This window comes from Drosophila subobscura, chromosome U (genome assembly GCF_008121235.1).
Source record: "Drosophila subobscura isolate 14011-0131.10 chromosome U, UCBerk_Dsub_1.0, whole genome shotgun sequence".
Lineage (NCBI taxonomy): Eukaryota > Metazoa > Arthropoda > Insecta > Diptera > Drosophilidae > Drosophila > Drosophila subobscura.
Genome location: NC_048534.1, coordinates 14,552,518 through 14,564,942, shown reverse-complemented (window position 1 = coordinate 14,564,942; position 12,425 = coordinate 14,552,518). Strand labels below are relative to the sequence as shown.

The 12,425-nt window shown below is 45.3% G+C and overlaps 3 protein-coding genes across 5 annotated transcripts; 1 reads left to right on the top strand and 2 right to left on the bottom strand.

Annotated features, from left to right (window-relative positions):
* Positions 1-1,598: 1,598 nt before the first annotated feature.
* Positions 1,599-2,324, bottom strand: LOC117900712. The gene has a single exon (XM_034811173.1). The coding sequence runs from the start codon at positions 2,073-2,075 to the stop codon at positions 1,653-1,655; it is 423 nt and encodes a 140-aa protein (XP_034667064.1). The 5' UTR covers positions 2,076-2,324; the 3' UTR covers positions 1,599-1,652.
* A 4,950-nt stretch (positions 2,325-7,274) lies between these two features.
* On the bottom strand, positions 7,275-10,800 carry LOC117899984 (signal transducing adapter molecule 1). 3 transcript variants are annotated; one of them, XM_034810151.1, is made up of 5 exons: positions 10,752-10,800; positions 10,422-10,687; positions 9,691-9,968; positions 8,402-9,629; positions 7,275-8,342 (listed from the first exon to the last, which is right to left on the bottom strand). In XM_034810151.1, exons 2-5 carry the CDS (start codon positions 10,462-10,464, stop codon positions 7,816-7,818), a joined length of 2,076 nt encoding a protein of 691 aa, XP_034666042.1. In that variant the 5' UTR covers positions 10,465-10,687; positions 10,752-10,800; the 3' UTR covers positions 7,275-7,815. The 3 variants fall into 3 exon arrangements, with proteins under 3 accessions (XP_034666042.1, XP_034666043.1, XP_034666040.1); XM_034810152.1 differs by having other exon boundaries at positions 7,275-7,959; positions 7,999-8,342; positions 10,422-10,767; XM_034810149.1 differs by having other exon boundaries at positions 10,422-10,767.
* Positions 10,801-11,118: 318 nt separating this feature from the next.
* Positions 11,119-12,396, top strand: LOC117899986 (aurora kinase B). The gene is made up of 3 exons (XM_034810155.1): positions 11,119-11,354; positions 11,420-12,137; positions 12,201-12,396. Exons 1-3 carry the CDS (start codon positions 11,221-11,223, stop codon positions 12,336-12,338), a joined length of 990 nt encoding a protein of 329 aa, XP_034666046.1. The 5' UTR covers positions 11,119-11,220; the 3' UTR covers positions 12,339-12,396.
* The last annotated feature ends 29 nt before the right edge of the window (positions 12,397-12,425 follow it).

Here is a 12,425-nt window from a genome sequence, read left to right as displayed (position 1 = left end):
GTGCAGGAGCCGGGCCGGCACGTCCTTGCCTCACTTCGGCTCATTTGTTTCTGCATATTTTACGGCGCAAGACTTCACGTTAACAGTGTCCCGCGCAGGGTTGAGCGGCGGGAAAACGACGAAGCCAGCACAAGACGCAGGACATCCCGTAGTCATAACCATTGTAGTTGCTTTTGTGGCCCGAGCAAACAGACAGCTCGGCACTCTCTATGCGATGCCCTAATGACCGCTCAACACCAGCCTCTCCCGACGCACAGTGGGACTAGAATGAACCCCATGGCAAATCTTTACAGATATCATAAATCAAAAGAGAATTATTTTTTCTGAAAAATATAGACGAAAACCAGTGTGCCCTTCCAAGCTACCCCTTTTACCATACACTTGAAGCATGGTTGAATGGGAATATTGTTTTGCATATTCATTGGTCAGCCTCCCACGGTCCATGTGCCCCGCGCAGGGAATGGGGCATCGTTCGTACACTTGCTTTGAGCGTAAATATTTTAAGTACTTTAAACAATTCATTAATTTACATTTAGCTTTTTGGCTCGATGCTTCAAGAGCTGCCCATAGCTCGTGCTCTGCTTTAAGAGGAAAAATGGGATCGTATTACGCATTTGCCCGATGCAAGATGTGGGGGAAAGCGTAAGTACTGGGAAGGATATTGTTCAGAAGCAGCCGCAGTCCCTTAATGATCAAAATTAAGTAAACAAAGGCCGAAAAGCTGCAGTAGCTCTAGAGCTTATTAAGAATAATCTGTATGGTAAAGCAGTCTACTCGTATCTTCTTATGTCTCATCCATACTCCCATAATAGCCACATGCTCGATCCAAAAAGCAGAAATGTTCAATCAATTTCTGGAGCAATTTCAAATTTGAAACTGAGAGTGAGCACAAATTTCATTGGTCCGTAGGTGTTTTTGCAAATTAAGCACGAAACACACATGTACATACACACATACATACATACATCTTCATATGTACGGACTTAAAATTGAAATCGAAAAACTGAGGGTCTTCAGTTGGAGATGAACTCTTAAACGCTGGCCGGTAATTGCCAAGAGCAACAATGCAGCCACAACAGGCCCCCACTTCACTCTCTCTCTCTCTGGGTGTGCAATTTTCCCATTGAAGCAGCAGACGTCAGTGCTTCCTCTGCTGCTGCTGCTGCTGCTGCTGCTAATTGCAACAACAATTCCAATGAACTAAACTGAATCTGAAAGCGAACTAGAAATACAAATGGAAAGGAAGATAAACTACAACTAGGACACAAGTCGAACGTAATGCTCGTATCTGGTGAGAGGCGGAAAAGGCGAAAAGCGGGGATCTGATGGGGGGATAACCAGATGGGCGCATTTCACAAATTATAATCGTCATTTGTCAGAGATGCACAGCACCCCGTAATCGGACTCGGTCTTGGGCAGTCCTTCACCCAGATTCCAGTGGCTGTGGTGCATTTCTGCCTTCTGATTTTTATTAACACAAAAGGCAGGGCTGGGCATAAAGGGAATTATCAATGCACTGGGGCAGACGAAAATTAGAGCAATTAACAATTAATGGACGTTGATAAGTAACTGCTTTCAGCAGTATTCACACACTCACATTTTGATGATATTCTCATTTATTTATTTTAAATTTCTAATGGATTTCTGGGACTTCATGCCCTACGCCTGCAACGTACACCAAAGAGCTCCAAGCCAGGACGGCACTTTTGCATGGTGTCGAACAGCATTGGTCCGAAGGCGTCGCGCATGGTAACACTGAGATCTTCAATGTGACCGATGTCGCAGCTGGCCATGAGCGGGCCAGCATCGAGCAGTCCCGCACAGGGTGTTCCGTGCACCAGTTGCTGGTCAAATCTGGAGACTGCCACACAGAGACGTACCTGCTGGAGCTGCAGCAGCCAGGGAATCACCAATTGCCAGTTCGCCTGACTCCACTCCAAATCGTCGCCGTCGCTCTCCGACTGCAGATAGTTGCCTGGCATGGGATCGGTGTCCGGAAAGGGAACGAACTGCTGCAGTGAGCAATGAAAGCAAAAACTGAACAGGATAAAGAGCTTGAAACGGAGATAACTCATTGTGGAATAAATGTTGCGAATGGTTCCCGAGCGACTGTTTGTGATGGTCTATGCCAGCAATAGGCTATTATAAACTGCCAAACCACCGCGACTCATACGTGACACTCGTATATCTGGGCAGTAGCAGGTTCCCATTTTAGTGCGCATCGGACAGCACGAATGGAAACGGATCCGTTGGAACTGGAAGTAGAGTCGTGGAAGGTCTGGAGTTCAGAACTATGGGAATCTTTGTTGACACTTGCCGTGGAACTACTGTCGAACGTTTGCGGCTCTTACTTACCCCTTTCACAATTTACGCTGCAGCTACTTCGAAATGTTTGTTATTTAATTGCAGTTTCAGCTTCGGGTAAGCTTCCTACGTGACTCTCGGTTGCTTTTGAGTGCAGCACGTGGCGGCCACATCGACGGGTGCCTGTGATTCATCTTCACGAGTATTTACGTATGTACATAATCATATCGCTAACTGTAAATGACGTCTACTTTTGACGGGAAATTATAGAAGCACTTCAAATTGATGTCGATAAAAACTTGTCAAAATAATTAGTAAAATAATAATAATTCCTAATTAAATATTATCAAGCATTTTGACTTAAATTTATTGGTCATAATTGAGCTGTCAAAATAGTGATCTGATAGAACTCTAACCAAAGTTTTCCATAAATCCCTGAAACAGTGCGAGCGGCGAACACGCTTTATAGGAATAATGGGATACGGGATACGGGATACGGGATAGGGAAGCGGACATAGCGTAGACCGACAGCTGTCGCCTATGCAAACGGCACTAGGAAAGAACTGCCAAAATGGGAAAAGGTCCAAACGGCAAGCGAGCCACGCAAAACGCCACACGGACATTTAAATTCTAATTTTTTAATACTAAAACATACACAACAAAAGCATCAAATATTGGTATTACGTTCCACCGACCAGTGGATGGGTTCCGGGGAATGGGCATGAAATATAGTCTACGCCCCCACAACCACCGCAAAAGGAAAAATGGAGCAGAGCTGGCCCTCTGCCGTGCCTGTTTTTTGTGTGGGTCCGAAAACATATTACAGCAAACAATTTAAAAAATGTTTGCAAACAAATAGGAGCCAAGAGGGGCAAGAGAACGGGCATGACGGAAATGTTATCTAGGCAACAAGACAATGGACACAAAAACCGGATCTATTGTAGAAGGGACTGAACTTTTGTTATATGCAACTCTTAAAGTAGGAGTCCAGAAATAAAGGGAACAACTTTGTTTATTTCTTCATCATAACAGCAGTAAGAGGCAGTAAGAATCCATTTAATAGCAGTACTCTTCGGGTGAGTACCACTGTACCGCAGACAGACTAGGGCCAAACAACAGTCAGCCAAGATAAAAGCCTTTGCACTGCCAGCACTGCCCCTCGACTCCTTTCTAGATATTCTCTTCCTGCTTTAACCTTTTCGTTTCACTTAGTTAAGCAAAAACTCGAAATTTTTATTAGCTAAATGCATAAATGAATAGAAAATAGTGAAGCAAAAACCGAATGCATAGCAGGACCAAGACCAGGTGCCCGTCCTGTGGTTCGGCCATTTTGCTGATTCGTGTGCAATTTTTCGGACTCCAAGGAACAATCTGTGGGTGTCAGCAGGAAACATACCCTTTGGTCGCTTCCTGTTGTTTCCTAATATGTGTTATTAATATTGTTGTGTGAAATATGTAAAAATTATTTAACGTTTAATAAAACTAATAGCTGATACAGGAGTTTGCACGAAGTAAACCAGACTCCGGCTTGGAATGCCAACTTTTTGTGGCTTCAAAAACTCATCCAATTTTTAAAAGCTTTGCAATGGTTCAGGCATTAGGAAGTTTCAAAGCAAAATGGAGTCCCCTCAGCCCCCACACAAGGCGGAAACTTTTTGCTACATATCAATTAACAAATAATATACAAGTTGACAAACAGAAAGCCCTGAGGGCAGAAACTATCTAAAAACTTGCACATGCGAAACTTGTTTCGCCCAAGCAAATCAGAAAGCCATCATCAAGAGTCCAAAAGTGGAACCCCATTGGCAAATTCAGCCCAATGAAGAAGTGCAAGAGGTACACACTAGTCCTGTGGATGGATGTGGATGGGAATGGCTTCCAGGATATTTTCTGCCTCGCCCACTTGAAAAGTAATTTATCTTTTTTGCGCCTCGTCCATGGGGTATGGGTTTGAGCAACATGCAATTTGCATACAACTTACTTGCATGCTGCTGCTGTTGTGCCGGCTTTGGACCCTTCGGCATTAAATCCACTCTGTTGGATGTCGCCGCCGCTCGTTCCTCTTGTTAATTGCGAAACTTGCCAGCAAATAGGTTTCCAATAAGGCGGCTCTCCATGGCTACCCGTGCATGCGAGTGTGTTTAGTTCTTTTGTTTCAATCACTTCCCTAATGACTTGCCATTGTTGGTGCATGAGAATTAAGCAAATTTGTGTCAATTACCATCAAAAGTGGCTACTGCACAGCATGAGAGTAGAAAGTGGAGTGTAAATATGTTAAGCAGCAGCTGGATGAAGGCTAATCAAAGTTCATAAGGGAGGCGAAGACATAACCATGGACATGGAAGGAAACCAAAAAATATTACGAGCTGAGAGTTTCCGCCATAAAGGCGCCATTGGGTGCCAGTGGAGAATGAGAACCCAACCGTTAATTATTTAAGTCACTCGCACTACTCCGACTCCGACTACGACTCTACCACGCCTGGTATGCGGCTGCATATTTGTTCATTCGTTCGTTCAACGTATTTTCAATTAACGGCACAACACTCGGCTGGCCATCCTGGCGCGGCCAATGCCCCCTGCCACTGCCGCGAACAGAACTTTGATTTGTTTAATTAAATTACACTCAGACAAAGGCCTTCAATCATTCACAGTTTTCCAATCACTCATTGGCTCAACTTCAGTCCAACTTCAGCCATAGTCCATGCTCGTGGTCTGCTCCTGGGAGTGAGTGTCCATGAATGAGCGGGTGTCCGTGTCCGTGTCCATGTCCGTGTTTGTGATTTAGAACCAAACACTCGTCTCGCCAACCATGGTTCGAATACGCACTGTACATAGTTTTCGCGAGCACAAACTTGGCCAAATGCAATGCTCGATCTCGTGTGTGTTTTTCCATTGACCCGCTTGAGTGGTGGTACGCTGAATTGGGGCTGAATAGTAGCGTTAATTAATGCACGATAAACTTAAAGCAAAAGAAGCAAACTACCAGTGAAATCGGGGTTAAAGAACGCGTGCTTAAGGGTGTGATATCGTAGAAATCCTAATCGGGAGTTGTGCAACTAAAACTATTTTTCAAACTTACTGCAAAAGCTTGCAATTTCTTTTAATTTTTCTCGGGGCAATTTGTGCGAGCTCATGGGTGTTTCCATTTCCAAATTAAATTTTCATCACCGCGGAAGCAAAGAAAGAATGAGGAGGTATCCCGAGAAGACACCCAAAATGCATCGTGGCCGTGTTAAAAGTGGGAGGAAAATAAATGATTTGCTGCCTGCCACTAACATATGCTGCGAAAATGGCGCCCGAGCGAGGCCAGATAAATTATAGCACAATTTGTTAAATGCCAAAATATTGGCAGGTGCAATTTTGTGGCTTGGCCTTGAACAAATAGAATTTAAAGAGACAAACTTTAGATCAATAAAATATATATGTATGTAAGTACATACGAATATATACGTTGCTGTTTTTAGTTTATCCATCCCAAAATGTAAACTCAAACTTGTGATAAAATTGATTTATCGAACATTTATTCCGTACCTTTCAGACCGTTCCCTTTTAGTGCCCCTTTTCCACACCCCAACTAACTGTTTACTAAAAAACAGCAAAGCGCCGAGGGAAACAACAACTATTCACAGCTTATCGGCAAACAATAGACCATTGAATAAATATCAAATGCAAATAGCCATAAATATTTTTTCTCTACCCCCAGTTGTCTCGTCGCTTACAACGTTTTTGTTTTGTTTTTTTTTTATTACATTTTCACCGCTTTGCACATGGCGGAAAAATATTTGAGCCATTCGCCGCCACACAAGAAAAAACGGTTAAAAAATATGAGAAAATAGAATCATTTATGCCGCTTTAAAACCCGCAAACGACAGTCGGAAAGCCACGGGGCGGGCTGCCAGGGCTGGCCAGAGGGTCCTGTCCTGCATGGGATTCTGAATGAGCGACAGAAATGGGAATGCGATACACAACGTAATAACGGTAGCGTGTAGAGTTTTACGACATAGAAAAAACGGGCAAGGCGCGAAGCTTTACGGTGCCCGCATCATTTGATTTTATTGCCAAGTGTCGGGGGAAATAAAGGAGAGAACCAATAGCTGATGAAGTCGAAGAGGGAACGGGAGCGGAAAGGGGAGCGGGAACGGGAGCGGGGGCAGACAGATGCAGGAGAGAATTGTCAAAAGCGTCCTTGAGCCAGTTGTTTCTGATTAATGCCATCCGACCTGAAAGATGCAACGGAGCACAGCACAGCACAGCACGAAATGCAAATCACGCCGGCGGAATAATCAAATCGAGAATGAAACCGTGCAAAGCGCCATCAAACTTGACGTCGGACGGAAGCTGCAACACTGCGAGAACACACAATGCACAAGGGGGGGTGTGGCAAGGTCAGTAAAATCAATTAATTTACAAAAACACTTTCCATGCCAATGCATAACCATCTCACCGGCGGCTTGTAGTGCGAGCATGCTGCTGCGGAAACTGCTGCGAGACAGCAAATATTCACAAACATTTTTCCATTGGCTTTTTCTATCTACTGGCTCCAGAGTCCAGGGCTCAGACTGTCTTATGGTTTGACAGTTTATTTCGTGGGATTTGCCCAGCGAAGGAGAAGTTGGAAACATTTTTGCATACTCGCGTGCTCGTACTCGTTGGTCTGTAAGGCACCTGCCAAAGCTGGTCTGAAATGCGTTTCAATCCGCTGCTAAAAGTTGATAGTGAGAAAATACAAAAATAAGACTGTTGACTGTTTCGGAAGTAAAAATCTAAGCAACGGAACAGCATTACCAAAGGCCTTTAAGCAGTGCCTTAAAAATGTAAACCTAAATTGGCTGAAGGCGCAGGAACTCGAAAATCTTCAATGGCAATCCATTGTCTGCCCTGTAATCGGCTTGGGGAAATCTTTTAGCTGCTTCTCCTAATGCTGCTCAACATCTGTAGCAATCGCTGCCTCAGGCGTAATTTGACTTAAATAAAGTGTATTGAATGATTTTAATTTCTTTCGTTATTTTGTATCAGATCATAATGCATACAATAAACATAATATATAAAAGTTATCTCTCTCATAAGGTAGAATATAGAATATTTATATGTTTATATTTATAAGTATATTTATCGCTTTTCCAATCATTTACCTCTCGTTTCCATGAAAGATATTGTTAGGACATAGAAAAATCTACCCAAAGGCCAACAAATTAAGCAAAAACAATTTGAAGAAACATTTTATAAATTATTTTGGCTTGTCTGAAGAGTTGATTTTGGGGTCAGAACATAATTCAGTTTTTTGTTGGTTAACTATTAGATTGTATCTTAGCTTGAGTGGAGATATAAATAAAAAGAGAGATTCGACAACTTCTGAATCGTTTCTGTTGTGAAGTTATCAAGTTAGACTTTTACAATTTTCATCTTTCATCGTTTTGGACTGATCGATCGGTCATGATCACAGGAGGATACAGATACAGATACAAATTAGTTCGTTTTTTGGGCAAATGAAATCAAGCCAAGAGAAGGGTTTTACCACTGCTGCTGGTAGATAGGAATGTTGTTCTTGACGGCATCGTTCTGCATGTGATAGCCGGGCGCAGCTGCGGGCTGCGACGCCATTTGCTGATGCATCTGACTATATTGTTCTTGTGGTGTCAGCTGATGCTGTTGCTGTGGCTGCTGCTGCTGCTGCTGCTGCTGCTGCTGCTGCTGCTGCTGTGGTACGTAGCTCTGTTGGTTGACTGCTGGTGATCCATTTGGTGCATACAGATGCGCTGGGGGCTGCTGTGGTGTAGGTCCCGGCTGATAGCCCTGCGGAGGACCCGCCTGCATGTAAGCATGAGGCGGCTGTGATTGCTGCTGCTGCATTTGTGTATTTGCGGGCGGAACTTGGGCAAACGGCGGCTGCTGCTGCTGGTAGCTTGGCTGCTGCTGCTGCTGTGGCGGCGGTGCTTGCTGCTGCTGCTGCTGGGCGGACACGGGTGGTGCGTGGGCATTGTAGAGGGGCTGGGGTACAGATACAGCAGGATTAAGATGTGGCAGATGAGGGGGTAGTGCTGCAAATTAAAATAAATTAATTAATACATGTTTTAAGGGACTCCCTGCCAGCACTTACAGTTCATCTGCGGGGCGTGTCCATTCTGATAAGTCAGCGGCACCTGTCCCTGTTCCAGGTAGCCAGCAGGCGCTGTTGTCGGGGGCGGAGCATTTGTGGGAATGTTGGGTCCAGGGGCATAGGGAAGCGAGTGCATTCCTGGATAGTTTTGATGGGGCGGAAAGCCACCCGCACTGGGATAGCCTGGTGCTCCGTACAGAGCGGCTCCTGGAAAGCCAGCCAGGCCCGGCATGAAACCTGCGGCTGCTGCAGCAAACTGTCCCGCCACAGCGCGATCATCTCTCATCAGACCGTGATAGAGATTTATGGCATCGACGAGATCACTCGATAGCTGCGTCAATTGGGCGTGCTTTCGGTCCACTCGCTCCAGCTCGGCGTCAATCAGGGGACCCATTTGATGTACCTCCTGCTCCAGGCGAAGCATTTCGTCGCTATCCTGCGAGGGATCTTCGGGATTTGCTTCATGCAGCAGATGCAAGAGACGATCTATCTTGGCTTCGTCGATCTCCACAGGCTGAGCAGAGGCGGCAGCAGCTGCTGCGGCGGCAGCGGCATCAGTCTTTTGCTGCGAAATCGTTGCGGAGTTCACATCCTTCGGTGCAGCTCCCGTCTTGTGCTGCTGATTTATGTCCAGGCGCTCGGGGTCGACAGATAAGTCGGCAGTGACAAAATTCGAAGGGAAGAGTCCCTCTCCTCGTTGATTGAAGCCCTTCCACCAGTTGGGATCGCTGTCATCCAGTACATGGATAATTTCGCCAGCAAAGAAAGTGAGTTCGTTCTCCTCCGCAGCCTCAAAATCATACAGAGCCCGCACCTTTCTCGGCTCGGCAGCTGGTGCTTGGTTTTGGGTTGAGTTTGCGTCGTTGCTTGTTGCGCTGCTACTGGTGGCGCCACCAGCACCGAATGACGGATACAGCGATGGATAGGCACTGGTGTTCGCTGCACTCGGAACACTTCCACTGACCGCTTTGGGACTGCTCTTGCCCTCCTTCAGGGACAGTTCTATGGCCTTGGCAATGTCATCCTCCTCTTGCTGGCTGCTCACAACATTGGGATCTTTTGGCAAACTGGCAGCCTTCTCAGCAGCTGTTTTGGTGCTCTTCTCGCTAAGGTTCTTAAAGTCGTAGCCCTCCAGACGAAGCTTAGTGTAGAGGGCGGGAATCAAGTCCAGTTCCCGATCGTTCTTGTAATCGTTTTCAGCCCAGTTCTTGAGCACTTGGCGCATTTTCTGAAAGAGAATGATTAATGAAAGCCAATTCTGCGTTTGGTTTTTGTTTGCGTATATTTACCAGCGTCACCTTTGGCTCTGCCCGAGTCAACAGCCTACGAAACTCGGTTTCAAAGTCGCGCGAGGCAACCTCCAGATGGAACGGCTTGCCACAATTGTTGGAGCAAGCGTCCAGCAATGTGATTGCCTGCATTACCACATGGGGATCGTTGTGGCCCATGCGCCGCATCACCGCCTTGAGGCAATCCTTGGCCAGGCGTGGCGTTGTAGACACCTTGTCGCACACATCGAGAATCAGGGACCAGTTGTCGTTTGTATTTGTCTCGCTGGTGGCTTTTTCTATCAGTTAGAAACAAAGAAATGTCACTGGTTATCAGTATTGCGAGCAGTTGGCCGTAAAGTGACTCACTCAGCAAAATAAAGGGACAAGAACAAAGATAAGCGGACCGAAGCGGAATTAATTATAAAGAATATGCAAAAATCAATAGAACCAGCAATTGTATTAGGCGCAGGTGGGGGTGGCACAGCAGAGACAAACACGTCTACACGTCAAGGTCAGCGACTGCAGTTGAAGACTTCGAAAATAAGTTCAACGAACGACACAAAGCTGCGCACAGCATCTGCATCCCCCTCACATGACTGGGGCACGCTTTCTTTGTTGTCTCCCCCGATTAGAACGAGCTGGACCGGGATGGTGTTGGAGTGCACGTATTTTCCCAGATTGTATTACAATCCAATTGGTGAGGACTGTGGATGGGTTTCCTTATAGCAACAAGGGGGCGACGAACTTACCCACATCGGCGTCAAATGGCGACGATTGCCCGAAAATTCCCATTTCTTTTGACCAAACGCGCGCTTAGCTGCCTGCCTAGTTTTTTGTGAAATTGTTCCAATTGTTCTTCCCAATTGTACTTTGTATTGTTGTCCGTTTTGCTCTTGATTTTCTTTGGTCTCGTCTCTCTTCCGGACAATCGATTTTCAATGCGTCACAAAATACGGTATTTAAACTTGTCTCGACGTCCGAAGAGTTTCCTTTATTATTTTCAAGCAATCTGGATCTACACAAAGTATTCTTATTTAATTTAAATGTACGCATATACGCTCTAAATTCGCTTAAATTACTTATAATTTGTGTGTTGTTGTGTGTATAAAAAATGACTAATGGTCAGTGTGACCGCGGAATTATCGTAAAATATACCGACAGACCCTCGGAAATATTCCGAAATATAGCCTTGCATTTCCAAAATATACTGTATATATACCGTAAATCTTAAATAATTTTCTTTGACTTTGATGTTATATTTGATTTTTTTTTTTTGTGTTGATTAAATCATCGCAGGGATGATCGGATTTGATATAAGACGCGGAAACTTAGAAATAGTTTTGTATCGATACCTTTTCACAGCAACGAATACTGTCACTGTAAAAAAAAACAGGAAAGGCAGTTTTAAAAATTTGAGATTTTATAGGAGCGTCCACACTAATTTGAGCATTCAAAAAAAAAACGCGCGAAAAATAAAGGGACGCCTGCACGAAAAATTGTCATCTGATAAGTTAAACTAGCAAACGCAATAAATACAGTATAAGGGACATGACACACCTACGTACCAAGCATGCCAACCGCAATCACTTGCCGGCATTAATGAGCAAAGTGCCGGAGGAACACCATGAGCCAATAAAAAATATGTGTCTCAAAATGATGTCCCATGATGCCTATGGACAGCCGTGAGTATTGTGTGGGATGAATAATGAAACATTGTACTCTAATCTTGGTTCTGGGTCACCCGCAGCTACGAATGGAGCTCTCGCGACTTCGAAATGGGTGCACACTTGGGGAGAGGAAAATTTGGACGCGTCTATTTGGCCCGAGAGCGCTACTCGCACTATTTGGTGGCGATGAAAGTGATGTTCAAGGAGGAGCTACGCAAGGGAAATGTGCAGCGGCAGGTGTTGCGTGAAATAGAGATCCAGTCGCGACTCAAGCATCCCCATATCTTGAGACTTTTGACATGGTTTCACGACGAGAGCCGCATCTACCTGGCACTGGAGATCGCATCGGAGGGAGAACTGTTCAAGCATCTGCGTTCAGCCCCCAATCATCGCTTCGATGAACCGCGCTCTGCCAAATACACCTACCAGGTGGCCAATGCACTGAACTATTGCCACCTTAACAACGTCATTCACAGAGACTTGAAGCCAGAGAACATTTTATTGACAGGCACAGATGATCTCAAGTTGGCGGACTTTGGCTGGTCAGCACACACGCCCAACAATAAGCGCAGGACCCTTTGCGGAACCCTGGATTACCTTCCGCCTGAAATGGTGGATGGAACTAGCTACGATGATACCATCGATCAATGGTGCTTGGGCATTCTGTGCTACGAGTTCCTGGTGGGCTGCCCGCCCTTCGAGTCGAACAGCTCGGAGAGCACATACGAAAAGATCAGACGTCTCGAGATCCACTACCCCTCGCACTTATCCAAAGGCAGCAAGGAACTAATCGCTGGAGTAAGACGTGAACACTTTTTAGGCTGAAACCGATCGCTGATTTTGTACATTTTTCTTTTGTAGCTACTACGAAAGGATAGCAAGGGCCGGCTCACGTTGGTGGATGTGATGACCCATCCTTGGGTGAAGGAGGGCATGACCGAGAGGGATGCACAGCTGCGCCGGAACGAGCGCGGCAAGGAGAACAAAGCTAAAAATTGAATTCAGCCACTTCTTTTTGTATTACTATTTTTATTAAAGCACTTTATATACCCTGTAATCTCTGACTTTTTATACAAATATCAATAT

What these genes read in the sequence shown, in the direction of transcription:
- LOC117900712 (XM_034811173.1), bottom strand. Translation starts at nt 2,075, where the DNA reads ATGAGTTATCTCCGTTTCAAGCTCTTTATCCTGTTCAGTTTTTGCTTT.
- LOC117899984 (XM_034810151.1), bottom strand. Translation starts at nt 10,464, where the DNA reads ATGGGAATTTTCGGGCAATCGTCGCCATTTGACGCCGATGTGG. An exon ending in CAGAGCCAAAGGTGACGCTG is followed by an intron (nt 9,630 to 9,690) that starts GTAAATATACGC and finishes ATTCTCTTTCAG; the next exon opens with AAAATGCGCCAAGTGCTCAA. An exon ending in ACACGCCCCGCAGATGAACT is followed by an intron (nt 8,343 to 8,401) that starts GTAAGTGCTGGC and finishes TTTAATTTGCAG; the next exon opens with CACTACCCCCTCATCTGCCA.
- LOC117899986 (XM_034810155.1), top strand. Translation starts at nt 11,221, where the DNA reads ATGACACACCTACGTACCAAGCATGCCAACCGCAATCACTTGCCGGCA. An exon ending in CATGATGCCTATGGACAGCC is followed by an intron (nt 11,355 to 11,419) that starts GTGAGTATTGTG and finishes GGTCACCCGCAG; the next exon opens with CTACGAATGGAGCTCTCGCG. An exon ending in GCAAGGAACTAATCGCTGGA is followed by an intron (nt 12,138 to 12,200) that starts GTAAGACGTGAA and finishes TTTCTTTTGTAG; the next exon opens with CTACTACGAAAGGATAGCAA.